The 13,727-nt window shown below is 42.6% G+C and overlaps 1 protein-coding gene across 1 annotated transcript in view; it reads left to right on the plus strand.

Annotated features, from left to right (window-relative positions):
* LOC120939984 (macrophage mannose receptor 1-like) overlaps positions 1–13,727 on the plus strand; it is a 141,711-nt gene that overhangs the window by 46,387 nt on the left and 81,597 nt on the right. The window contains exons 7-10 of the mRNA XM_040352476.1: positions 1,982–2,161; positions 6,581–6,738; positions 8,949–9,062; positions 13,102–13,217. Coding sequence (XP_040208410.1) covers positions 1,982–2,161; positions 6,581–6,738; positions 8,949–9,062; positions 13,102–13,217 — 568 coding nt within the window. The remainder of the gene's footprint in view (positions 1–1,981; positions 2,162–6,580; positions 6,739–8,948; positions 9,063–13,101; positions 13,218–13,727) is intronic.

The raw sequence follows: 13,727 nt of genomic DNA on the forward strand, positions 1-13,727 counted from the left end.
CCCCCCCCCCCAGCTGCTGCAGGGGATGTCTCAGAATGGAGAGTGGGGGAAGGGGCTAGTAAATATGTAATTTACCAGTCCTTTTCTAAATGAACACAGTGAACACACTCACTCACTGTGTTCATTCATAACTGACGAATAGTAAGCTGTGTTTACTATGCTTCAGTATGTGAATGAACAGGAGGCCGCTCAGCACAGAGCACTTCCCATTCATTCACTGTCCAGTGCAGCTGAAGCTGCAGAGAAAGGCATGTGTGTTTGAGCTTTGGGGTGCACACCCTAATGCAATAAGCTGCGCACATCTATGGCCCCTCTGCTTTCAGGGCACACTGAATGCAGTTTTTTTTTTTGCGGGGGGGAGTTTACTAGTGAAGGAAAATGCTAACTATTTTTAAAAATGTCCCCTCTCTCCCCTCACCAGATTGAAAAATGTAAGTACACAGATCCTAATTACATAGAAAATCAGGTTGAAAAAAGACACAAGTCCATCTAGTTTAACCAACTAAAAAAAAAAAATTAAAAAAATCATACAATCCCATATACACAATCCTATACTCACAGTTGATCCAGAGGAAGGCGAAAAACCCCAGAAAAGCATGGTCCAATTTGCTACGGCAGGGGAAAAAAAATCCTTCCTGATCCCCCGAGAGGCAATAGGATTTTCCCCAGGATCAACTTTACCCCCAGAGGCGATTCAGTTCGCATGTGTTGCGCTATATAGGTTTCTCACTCACTCACTCACTCACTCACCTATACATGTTAGTACCCAGTTATATACATTTAGGAAAGTATCCAGGCCTTTTTTAAAGCAATCTACTGAATCAGCCAGAACCACCTCTGGAGGGAGTCTGTTCCACATTTTCACAGCTCTTTCTGTTAAGAAGCCTTTCCGTATTTGGAGATGAAATCTCTTTTCCTCTGGAAATAAAGAGTGCCCCCTCTGTGATGACCATAAAGTGAATAACTCAACACTAACTTCACTATATGGACCCTGTATGTATTTTTACATGTAGACCATATTCCTCCTAATCTCCTCTTCCCAAGAGTGAATAAATTCAGTTCCTCTAATCTTTCCTCATAGCTGAGCTCCTCCATGCCTCTTATCAGTTTGGTTGCCCTTCTCTGCACTTTCTCCAGTTCCCCGATATCCTTTTTGGAACTGGGGCCCAAAACTGAACTGCATATTCCAGATGAGATTTGTACAGGGGCAAAATTATATCTCACTCTCTGGAGTCCATACCTCTCTTAATACAAGAAAGGACTTTGCTCACTTTGGTAAATATCAGTTTTATTCAGGTTCGGCAGGATAGGTAGGAGGAAAGGGGAGGGAACATTTTTAAGAATATTTATAGTTTTTTTTTTTTTTTTTTTTCTTAACCTATGTCTGTTCTCATTTCTCTATATCTTAATTTCTGTATATTGCTTCTGCTTATGTACAGTATTATCTTTGATTCACCCATAATCATTAAGATTTTAAACTCCTTTAGTCTCAATTATATAATAAATGATAAGTAAAGCTGGGCATAGATGGGCAGTCTGGTTATACCAAAGTTGATCAATCGATAAACCAGCCTGTTGGATATATTTCATGCAATCACTGCTGGTGGCTATAATCCAGCGGTGATCATTGTGTTCTGTTGGCAGGGAAGGCTGGTCACCGGCAGAACACAATAGCACCGCGGGAGGGCCTTCCCTTCCCTGTCTTTTTATTCAAAGATGGCAGCTACAGTATTTGTAGCTGCTGACTTTTTTTTTCTCTATCTAGGTTGAAGATTCATTCTTATGTATGTAAAGTCAAAACTATTTTCTCAGCTACTTGCTGACAAGCATACATATATAAACTTACTGACAGCGATTATTACAAGCGCACAGCCGCAACTTTTCTATCCAAAACCAAAACAAAACTTTTAACTGATGTGTAATAAAATTGCACAGAACCCAATTATTTATGAAAATTAACTATTTTGATATTGTGTCACAGATGTCGAGCCCTTTAATTGCCCTCCGACCTGGATCCCCTATGCTGGCTATTGTTATTCACTGCATAAAGAATCAAAGATGTGGAAGGACGCTATGGTGTCTTGTAGGAAAGAAGAAGGGGACCTCGCGAGCTTGCACAATATTGGAGATTTCGGCTTTGTTACCTCTCAGTTCGAGTTTGGTGAGTAACACTGAACTGCACGCTATTATTCTTCCATGTCTTTGTATATGTTAGCATTTATGATTCTAAAAATTGGGTGCTTGTTCATAATGTGGGATTTCTGGCACATCCCAAAAAAAATACTGACCCATAAGTAATGCATGAGGAAGGATTTCTACCCTCTGCCATGATTTTACTGTTACAGTTCCATTAACCACTTCAGCCACGGAAGATTTGGCTGCTCAATGACCAGGCCATTTTTTGTGATACGGCACTGCGTCGCTTTAACTGACAATTGCGCGGTCATGTGACGCTATACCCAAACAAATTTTTTTCCCACAAATAGAGCTTTCTTTTGCTGGTATTTGATCACCTCTGCGGTTTTTAATTTTTGCTCTATAAACAAACGAAGACCGACAATTTAGAAAAAAACACAATTAGCCAGATTCAGAGAGGTTTACGCCGACGTATCACTGAATCTAAGCCGTCGTACATTTAACTGTATTCTCAAATTGAGATACACTTAAATGTAGCTAAGAAACGACAGCCGCTAGGGGCGTGAACGCTGATTTACACCGAGAATGCGTAAATCAACGAGATACGCCTATTCTCAAACGTACGCTTGCCCGTCGCAGTAAATATACGCGTATAAGGCGTTTTCAGGTGTAAAATTATTCCACCAAAAAGCTAGCCTAGCCAATGTTAAGTATGGACGTCGTTCCCGTGTCGAATTTTGAAAATTTAACGTCGTTTGCGTAAGTCGTCCGTGAATGGGGGTGGACGTAATTTACGTTCACGTCGAAACCAATAAGTCCTTGCGGCGTACTTTGGAGCAATGCACACTGGGATATGTCCACGGACGACGCATGCGCCGTTCGTTAAAAACGTCAATCACGTCGGGTCACGATTCATTAACATAAAACACGCCCCCCTGTTCCTCATTTGAGTTAGGCGCGATTAGGCCGGCACATTTACGCTACGCCGCCGTAACTTAGGACGCAAGTGCTTTGTGAATACAGCACTTGCCTCTCTAACTTACGGCGGCGTAGCGTATATGCGATACGCTACGCCTGCCTAACGTTAGGCTCTCCGACGTGAATCTGGCTAAGAATCTTTTACTTTTTGCTATAATAAATATCCTACATTTTTTTTCAAGAAAACTCATTTTTTCCTCAGTTTAGGCCGATATGTATTTTTCTACATATTTTTGTTAAAAAAAAAAAAAAAAAAATTCGCAATAAGTGTATATTGATTGGTTTGCGCAAAAGTTATATCTTCTACAAAATAGGGGATAGATTTATGACATTATTTTTTATTTTTTTACTAGTAATGGCGGCGATCTGCGATTTTTATCGGGACTGCGATATTGCGATGGACACATCGGACACATCTGGCAGATTTTTGGGACCATTGACAATTATACAGCGATTAGTGCTATTAAAATGCACTGATTACTGTATAAACGTCACTGGCAGTGAATGGTGTTAACACTAGGGGGGCGATCAAGGGGTCAACTGTGTTCAGTCACTGTGTTCTAACTGTAGGGGGGATGCGACTAACTAGGGGAAGAGAGACAGATCGGTGTTCATACATTGTATGAACACACGATCAGTCTCCACTCCCCTGAAAGACCTGAGATCTGTGTGTTTACATACACAGATACCGGTTCTCGCTCTGTCACGAGTGATCACGGGTGCCCGGCGGTCATCGCGCCCGCCAGGCACTCACATCGGCGGGACACGTGCGACCCTAGTGGCCAAAAGGTGAAGCGATGAAAGGTAAAATTGCTTCGCCCAGCCGTACCATTCTGCCGCAGTAAAACTGCAGTGGCTGGTTGGCAAGTGATTAAAGGAGAAGTAGGGCCAAAGCTTGTTTGGCTCTACTTCTCATGTGAATCACAGGAGTGCAGTCCAAAGTCTGAAGCCTGCTGTCTGCTGACGTCAGAGCCAGTCCAGACTGGGGAAAGATCGCAACCATATGTGGTCGTGATCCACCCAGATCCTCAGACCGGCAACCAGCTTAGCCTCTCAGTGAGCTGCTGAGAGCCTGATCCAGCTATTCCCATCCCCACCACAGCCCAGCACTCCAGTGAATGCGGGGGGGGGGGGGGGGTTGGTAGAGCAGAGAGCTGCTAAATGACAGTCACCAGCTCTCCAGCTCTCTGCTCACGGAGCACTGAGAACCGAGTGATCAGCAGTGTTTAATCACTCGGTTCTTAGACTTAGAGCCGGCGGAGGCCGGATGCAGCCCTGACCTTTTATTGATTGAACTAGATGGACTTGTGTGTGTCTTTATGTCTTTTTTTTTAACCAGACTAACTATGTTACTATGATGCAAGCAGAGGGATGAGTCCTGGGAGGAGTTATGCAAATATATAAATGCTTTGATAGGTGGATGCTAGGTAATGTCCACATGTGATGCCAAACCTCCATGATTAAAACAAACTGAAATCCAATGAAAATGAATTAAAAAGCATGCTAGGGAGAGTCAGGCTAGGGAGGAAAGGATTGGATCCTGGATATCCTCCAGCTAACAAATGAGGTGGGGTGTATCTGACTTGCTGTAGCTTCTAATGCACACTATGAAAAATCAGAGTAAGACATCAGTACAGGAGAGGAGCCAGTACAAGTGAGCAGGGCTGAAAGTTGGCTTGAAATTCAATAATTCAAGAATAATTCAAGATATTCAAGAATAAGAGAAGGCTAGAACCTCCATCAATTTTTTATTCCTGTGTTGGACATTATCCTTACTTCCTATCTGGAGAAACCAGATTTACCGTTCACACAGCCCCAACTGCAGATGTTTAGTGTGCTGCAGCTCTTCATTCCGACTGTAGGAGGCTCTGGGTTGTGTTGCAGTGTGAATAGGACACACAGAAAACAATTGTTTTCTGTGTGTCCTAGCAGTGACTGGCGAGCTTCAGTTGCGGAAAAACACCAGTCATCGCACTAACATGTGAACTGGCCCTAAGAGAGGAAAGTAGTAAAAACCCCAATGAGAGTTCTAATATCCTTTCTCACTCTATCCACAACTAGAAAAAAAAGGTTTTAGGTGGACATACATACTGTACATGTGTAGGCAGGTGCAGTCTATTTTCTCCACTGCAGATGGCGCCCTTCTGCAGCGTCAATGCTGGTGGAGGAGGTAGTCGAGACAACCCTATTTCCTCTATGGTTTCCTCAGTCAAAGAGAGGCAGCTCATGTGGCTTTGGCGACCATCTTTGATCAGGCAGAGTCTATTTAAAGGGGTTGTAAAGGTTGTTTTTTTATTTTCTAAATAGGTTCCTATAAGCTAGTGCATTGTTGGTTCACTTACCTTTTCCTTCCATTTCCCTTCTAAATGTTTTTTTTGTCTGAATTTCTTACTTCCTGTTCCTCCTCAGTAAGCTTGCCCCCATCATCCGAGCCTTTCTGGCTGGGGGTTAGTCAGCGTGCTCGCCCCCTCCCTTAGGACTGGGGATTTTAAAACATGGCATCCAACATTTGTTGGCGGAAAATCCGACAACAATTGTCCAATGGAGCATACAAACAGCCGGATTTTCCGACAACAGCCTGCCATCACACAATTATTGTCGGATAATCCGATTATGTGTACGAGCAGGGCCGCTGATAGGCCAGTACAACTGGCCCTGTTGTACCGGGCCCTGACAGCAGGGGGGCCCGGGCAACCTCCACAGAGACATAATTAATGTAGGTAAAAAAAACTCAGCCCTGACCAAACATCGTTAATCTTCCGTCCACCCCCGTTTCCTGCAATCACATGCGGCCAATGCCATATTGTGCTGCAGATAGTGCCACCCATGACGCTAATGCCATGTGCTATCTGTGACAGTGCCACCCATGACGCTAATGCCATAACGCATGTACTACCTGCTGACAGTGCCACCCATGCGGCCAATGCCATATTGCGTTCTGGCATTAGCGTGATGGGTGGCACTGTCTGCAGCACAATATGGCATTGGCCGCATGGGTGGTACTGTCTGCAGGTAGCACATGCGTTATGGCCCATAACGCATGTGCTACCTGCAGACAGTGCTACCCATGCCGCCAATGCCATATTGTGCTGCAGACAGTGCCACCCATGACACTAATGCCATAACGCATGTTCTGCCTGCAGAGACAATGCCACCCATGCCATAATGTGCTGCAGACAGTGCTACCCATGCTGCCAATGGCATTATGCCATTGATGGCATGGGTGGCACTGTCTGCAGCACAATATGGCATCTGGAGAAGGGCCAGGGGTGGAGCTGAAGGAGGGACCAGGGGTGGAGCTAAAGGGGGCCCCGCCAGGTAGGCTGTACGGGGCCCCGTGATTTCTATCAGCGGCCCTGTGTACGAGGCTTTAGATAAGTCCCTTTAACAAATGGTGGCCGTTTCTCTGGACCAGCAAGCAGTTCTGGTCATATTTCTCATAAACTCCTTAAATTCTCTCTTGCAGAAGGCGCAGAATTTGTTTGGATCGGACTGAACGACTTGAAGACGCAGCTGTTTTTTGAGTGGAGTGATGGCACCCCCGTGCATCATACAGTGTGGCAGAGAGGAGAACCTTCTCACCTCACTAACAAACAAGAGGACTGTGTGGCTTTAAACACCAAGGTGTGTCATACCCCGGCCATTATGAATATATACTGTATTGCATTTTTTATAGCACCAACCATATACGTAAACATATATATATATATATATACATCTAATATATATATATATATATATATATATATATATATATATATATATATATATATATATATATATATATATATATATATACATCAATCCCTGCAATCTAAGATCCCTAACTCACATTCATACATGTTAGGGCCCATTTAGACATGAGACAATTAACCCAGCAGTATGTCTTTGGAGAAAACCGGAGTACCCAGAGGAAACCCACGCAGGTACAGAGACAAAATGCAAACTCTGTGCTGGTTGTGTTGAATCTGCAATTTGAACCAGTGACCCCAGCGCTGCCAGGCAGCAGTGCCAACCACTATACCACTGTGCTGTTATAATCTCTTAACTACCTAATGACCGACTCATGTAGCTTTACTGCTACAGGATGCCCCTCTGTGCAGAATCACAGATATACATGTGATTCTGCATTTCCAGGTAGGGGGTGCGTGCAATCTTCATTCATCACAGCACATGCTGATCACCAAGTCCCTGCCATGGATTGTAAACATGTTCGCAGTTCGTTTCACTCCAAATGAAAATTCGGACAGATTTTAGTTTTTTTCAGAAATTCGGATGTATCTAGAACTTCCAAATTACAATAGTACTGAATTTAAACAAATCCAATATAACAAAAAAAATTGGTACGAATTTCGAATTTTTCAGATTTTTTTTGAATACTTTTTGAATTCAGAAATAGTTTTCAAATTCGAATAGTTTTCCAATTTCCAAAGAGAATAAAATAGATGAGAAAATAAAGGAATAGAATAGAAAAATAGGAAAAAAAATAATAGGCAATAGAAAAGAATATAACAGAAAATAAAAGAATAGAGTATAATAGAGTAAAACAGAACAAAATAGAATAGAAAATAAAAGAGCAGAATAGACTAGAATATAATAGAAAGAATATAACCATCTCTCGAAAATTTGAATGTAAAAGAATAGAATAGAAAATAAAATAGAATAGATCATCAACTCATGGTCTAAATATGTATTATGACTGTGTTATTTTTATCTGATACTGTTTAATACATTTATATTTTCTTAAATAAGTTTGTGTGCTCACATTATCTTAGCTCCAATTAAAGTCCCATCATTCTCGAGACAGCATAGCCCCCCTCATATTTCTCTTTTTATCAATCACCAGGGACTGGAGACTGGAGGGACTTGGAGATACCTGTCTGTTTCTGGAAACTGTCCAACCAACACACACATATATGCCCATGCTCTTTCTCAGTTCCAGCTCTTTCCCATGTGTCCATGCAAATCTAAATCAAATTGTATCTAATTAAACATTGTTTTTCTATGGGAGGAGATTCTTCATGCCAAAAGCTTTCACTCTAAAACCTAGTACACACCGCTAACAGCTCAGGTCGGAGATGCTGTACTAACAATTTTCGAATCGATCCAAATCAATCTGAATTCGCAACAATTTTAATCGATTCGAAAATGAATAAACTAAACAGATTCCAAAAACAAATTAAACGAATGAAACAAATTTAACTAATGGAATTTATGTAAATAACAAATCAAAAAATACAAAAAACAAAACAAATTTTTTCGTTCTGCATGTCTAATGGGTTGACCGCTGACATAGGCGTGCCTGGCCAATCCCTAATCACTATGTGCCGATGCTGAATCTGTCCCCCGCTGGCTCTAAAACTGGGAACCGCGCGATCAAACACTGCCGATCACTCAGCTTTCAGAGCTCCATGGGCAGAGAGCTGGCTGGCTCTTCACTCTGTCCCACCTCCCCCCAAACTCACTGGAGCGCTGGGCTGTGAAGGGGGTGGGAGTGGCAGGATCGAGCTCTCAGCGGCTTGCTGATAGGCTGAGCCAGGTGCCAGTCCAGGCATGTGGGCTGATCCTGACTATACAGTATAGTCACGATCTTTCCTGAGCCTAAACCGGCTCTGTGACGTCTGCCGACAGCAGGCTTCAGTCTGCAGTCTGCTGAAAACAGGTCACAGGATTGCAGAATGAGCTTTGCTGTACCTTCTCCTTTCAGAGAAATCAACCTACTTATGCTGGTTTTCCATCTTTCTGACCATGTTACTCTCATATTTAGGGTACATTTCTGTCATTAGGAACACACACCCTTTCTTTTTTAAATAATTTTTTTCCTTTCCATTTAGGAAGGTAATTGGGCAGATAAGATGTGTGAGAAGAAATTCCCTTATCTTTGCAAGAGGAAACCTTTGCCAAACGATCATGAGCTAAGGCCGCTTATTGAGCCAGGCTGCAGTAAGGTACAGTGCATTTTACTTTAAGATATTGGTACTATTAGAAAGCTGGTCAGCAATGATGAATGTACAAATTGGAGGGGGGTTATAGATCCTGCAGCCAATGGCATGAGTGATGACCGGATCGGAAGGTAGACCTGGTGGCATATATAGGAATTGCAAAGGGCAGAGGATAACAAGTCGCACCGAATGGGGAACAGTGCAACAGTGTAAACGAGGCTCAGTGCAATTATGTAATGCTACTTGGATGCAACTTTAATAAGGTTTGTATATTCTATAGCAGGTCTCCAAACTTTCTAAGCAAAGGGCCAGTTTACTGTCCTCCATAGTTTACGAGGGCCGGACTGTGGTCAGTGGAAGTCTAAAAGGTCCAGATGTCAGTGGGAAAAATTAACATTGTTTGTTTCAGTGGGAGTAATTGTGCCACGTCATTGGGTCCCATTGTTGGTGTCATCACTGATGTCATTTTCCCCCATTGTTGGTGTCATTGAGAGAAACTGTGCCCCATTGTTGGCATCATTGAGAGAAATTGTCCCCTATCATTGTTGTCATTTTAAGGAGTTGTGCCCCGTTTTTAGTGTCAATATGAGGATTTGTGTCTCATCGTTGGTGTTATTGGGCCCCATTGTTGGTGTCAGTAGGACACATTATGCCCCATTGTTGGTGTAATTGAGAGAAACTGTGCCCCATTTTTAGTGTCAGTAGGAGAAATTATGCCACATTGTTGGTATCAGTGGATGAAATTGTGCCCCAAGGGCCGGATAAAAGCAGGCAAAGGGACGCATTTGGCCCCCGGGCCGCAGTTTGGAGACCACTGTTCTATAGGGCCAAAACCATGTCGGATTCACAACAAAGTAGTACAGGAACCTTTTCCAAAATCGCTCAGTGCTGAGTTGCATTGGTGTTACACTGTAAACAGATACATTTGATAACAATGTGATTTGCCTTGTCATAAGATTCTTTGCGATTAAAAACGCATCTGAAATCGCAATAGTGTGAAACAAGCCTTAGACATTCAAAACTAATTTTACCACAGTGGAGCAAAGTCATGTAGAAAACGTTTCCATTTTTCATCCAAACCCTGATGAAGGGGGACTGTTTTGCACCTGAAACGCATTGGCTACCCTTTGTCTTTCTGTCATCTTAATTTTACCATCAATAAATGGTGATGGATCTGAATCATGCATGTAACACAGAAGCTCTGTGTTTTTAAACTTCATTGGCTACATGCCTGTTCCAAGTCAGTAATTTACTACCATGTTTCCCCGAAAGTAAGATCCAGTCTTAATTTATTTTCTGCTACAAAATAAATACGAGGGCTTATTTTCAGCAAATGTCTTAACTATGCCCCCTGTCTTCTCTCCCCCGTCCGCTCAGGAGTCATTATGAAACCTTTAATCCCAAAAACAAACAAAAAAATGCAATGCATTTTGTAAAAAGATTATATAATGTCCAGTGTGTTTCCTTTTGTAACTTTATAAAAAATATTATATAATGTCCAGTGAGTCTACTTTTGTAATTTTATTGTTAAAAATACCTTATTTACAGTTTTGCTGGGCACTCACGTGATCCGCTGTAGCCCTTCTTCCCTGCTCTGAGCACTGCCGAGGGAAGGGCCGAAGATGCCTTCTGATGTCAGCCACGCTCAGAGCACTGCTGAGGCAGGGGCCGAGATGCCTGTTGATGTCAGCCCCACTCCGAGCACTGCCGAGGCTGGCGTTAGCTGGGAGGAGAGAAGAAGATCTGCATTGGGTCACGTGAGTGCCAAGCGGCGCTGTAAATGAGGCAATTTCGACAATAAAGTTACGAAAGGAGACACAGTGGTCATTATATAATCTTTTTACAAAATGATTATATATTTTTACATGAACTTTACTAGGTCTTATTTTAGGGGTAGGGCTTATATTGCAGCCATAATTAAAAAATCAGGCTAGGTCTTATTTTGAGGTAGGGCCTAATTTTGGGGGAAACAGAGTATGTAGTGAGGCTTATGTAGCCTCTACCATTTAGCATTTCCTATATTTGGGTCTTCACATTTTCGCTTCAAGATATTATATAATTGAAATGTATGTTAGGGCAAAATTTCTAAAGGAAAACATATTCAGTACGTCTCTGCAATACATGCACAATTTCCCATGTTTTATTTTAAAATGCTGAAAAAATAACAGTTGATCTCCTTGAAATCCAATGTGCTCCCTATTTAAAAATGACAACAGGGTGCCTTTTCTGCTGTGAAGTCAACTCCTATGCCGCGTACACACGATCATTTTTCAGCATGAAAAAAAAACGTTGTTTTTCAGCATGTTTGAAAACTTTGGCCCAGATTCTCAAAGGGCTTACGACGGCGCAACGGAATGTACGCGTCGTAAGTCCTAACCTGGGCCATAGTATCTATGCGACTGATTCTCAGAATCAGTTACGCATCGATATCCATTAGATCCGACAGGCGTAAGGCTCTTACGCTGTCGGATCTTAAATTCATTTTTTTTCCCGCTAGGTGTCGCCTCCGTCGTTTTCCCTGTCGTTTATGCAAATTAGCAAAATACGCGAATTCCCGAACGTACGCGCGGTCCACGCAGTGAAGTTACAACGTTTATGTTAGATTTGCGCGGCGTAAAGTTGCCCCTGCTATATGAGGGGCAACCAATGTTAAGTATGGCCGTCGTTCCCGCGTCGAAATTTAAAAATTTACGTTGTTTGCGTAAGTCGTCCGTGAATGGAGATGGACGCCATTTACGTTCACGTCGAAACCAATGACGTCCTTGCCACGTCATTTAGCGCAATACACGTCGGGAAATTTTAGGGACGGCGCATGCGCATTACGTTCGGCGTGGAAACACGCCTAATTTAAATGCTCCACGCCCCCTACCCGGCTCATTTGAATTAGGTGGGCTTGCGCAGGGGGATTTACGCTACGCTGCCGCAACTTTACAGGCAAGTTCTTTGTGAATAAAGCACTTGCCTGTAAAATTTGTGGCGGCGTAACGTAAATGACATACGTTACGCCGCCGCCGTTTTACGGCCAGATACGAGAATCTGGGCCTATGTTTTTCCAACTTAATCATTAAAACGACGTTGCCCACACACCATCGTTTTTAAAAAATGATCTAGTAAAGCGCGGTGACGTACAACACGTACAACGGTACTTTAAAGGGGAAGTTCCATTCGCCTTTGGGCTGCTTTAGCTGATTCCGTGTTAGTAAAAGACGATTTGCGCTTTTTTGTCTGTTACAGCGTGATGAATGTGCTTACTCCATTGTGAACGGTAGTTTTACCAGAATGAGCGCTCCCGTCTCATAACTTGCTTCTGAGCATGCGCGTTTTTATTCCGTTGTTTTAGCCCACACACGATCATTTTTTACAACCCGAAAAACGTCATTTTTTAAAACGACGTTAAAAAATGCAGCATGTCCAAAAAAAAAATTGGCGTTGTTCAGAACCTGAAAAACGATGTGGAGCCCACACACGATCATTTTAAATGACGTTTTTTAAAAACAACGTTTTTTTCATGCTGAAAATTTATCGTGTGTACGCGGCATCAAACCTCGTTATCAGGCCTGCTTAACTAGAAACCCCCCGCCCCCATCCATCTCCACATGCATGCTCTGCTTCATTTTCAAGCAAAACAATTCTGCTGCCTTGACTCCCAGAGCCTCTCCACATTTTGTTTGTAGGAGAAAGACTCTTGTGAGATGTAGTTCTGGGGGATCTGCCTACATCAATAGGAACTGATCTGCTGACAACTGCCCCTGCAAGACTTTTTACAAGCTTGGTAATGTTTTCATAGGGCATAATAAAAGCTATATTGTGCTACAGGAACAAGATGACCCATTAAGTCCAAGTCTTCTGACTTTAATTTGTCCTGAATGAAAAGTGGAGAAGCCTAATTTAAAGGGTAAACAGTTAAATTGTTAATTTTACTTTCGTGGAATATTTTGAGCCCATTCAATGTTTCTCTATTGTACAAATATATAAATATCCTCTGCATAATTGTATGAGCAGATAAATACTGAATTGTTTCGTAATTGTTTTCTCATGTTTGCAGGGGTGGAAAAGACATGGCTATTACTGCTACTTCATAGGGGAAACAGCATCCACATTTACAGAAGCCAACTCCACTTGCAATACCAATGCAGCTTATTTGATGACTGTTGAAGACAGGTATTTAAAAAGAAAAAGTGCAAATAGCACTTAATCCTGTTCTGATTGGTGGCCCCATTGCTAAATAAAAGCACCTATTTTGCCTAATAAAGCTCCACCCCATCCTAAAGCCCAAGTAATGGGTGTTCCTATGGGGGGAAGATACAGCCAATACCGAGCCCCCCCCCCCCTGCTCCTTTTTTAAGCTGACTGTTCCTTTACTCCTTTGATTGAATGGACAATCATTCCTACTTGTTCATTCATATAAGTAAAAGTTCATTCAACACTGCATGGCTGTGTAATCTATCTGCTTGAGCCAGGGCCGCCATCAGGAATTTTGGGGCCCCTTATACAGCTTTTTTGCGTAAGTCGTCCGGAATAGGAATGGACGTAAGTCACGTCTAAGTTCAAAAAATGACGTTGTTGCGACGTCATTTCGCGCAAAGCACGGCGGGAAATTTGGAAACAAAGCATGCGCAGTTCAATCGGCGCGGGGACGCGCTTCATTTAAATGAATCACGCCCCCTACCC

The sequence above is a fragment of the Rana temporaria genome, chromosome 5 (genome assembly GCF_905171775.1).
Source record: "Rana temporaria chromosome 5, aRanTem1.1, whole genome shotgun sequence".
Classification (NCBI taxonomy): Eukaryota; Metazoa; Chordata; class Amphibia; order Anura; family Ranidae; genus Rana; species Rana temporaria.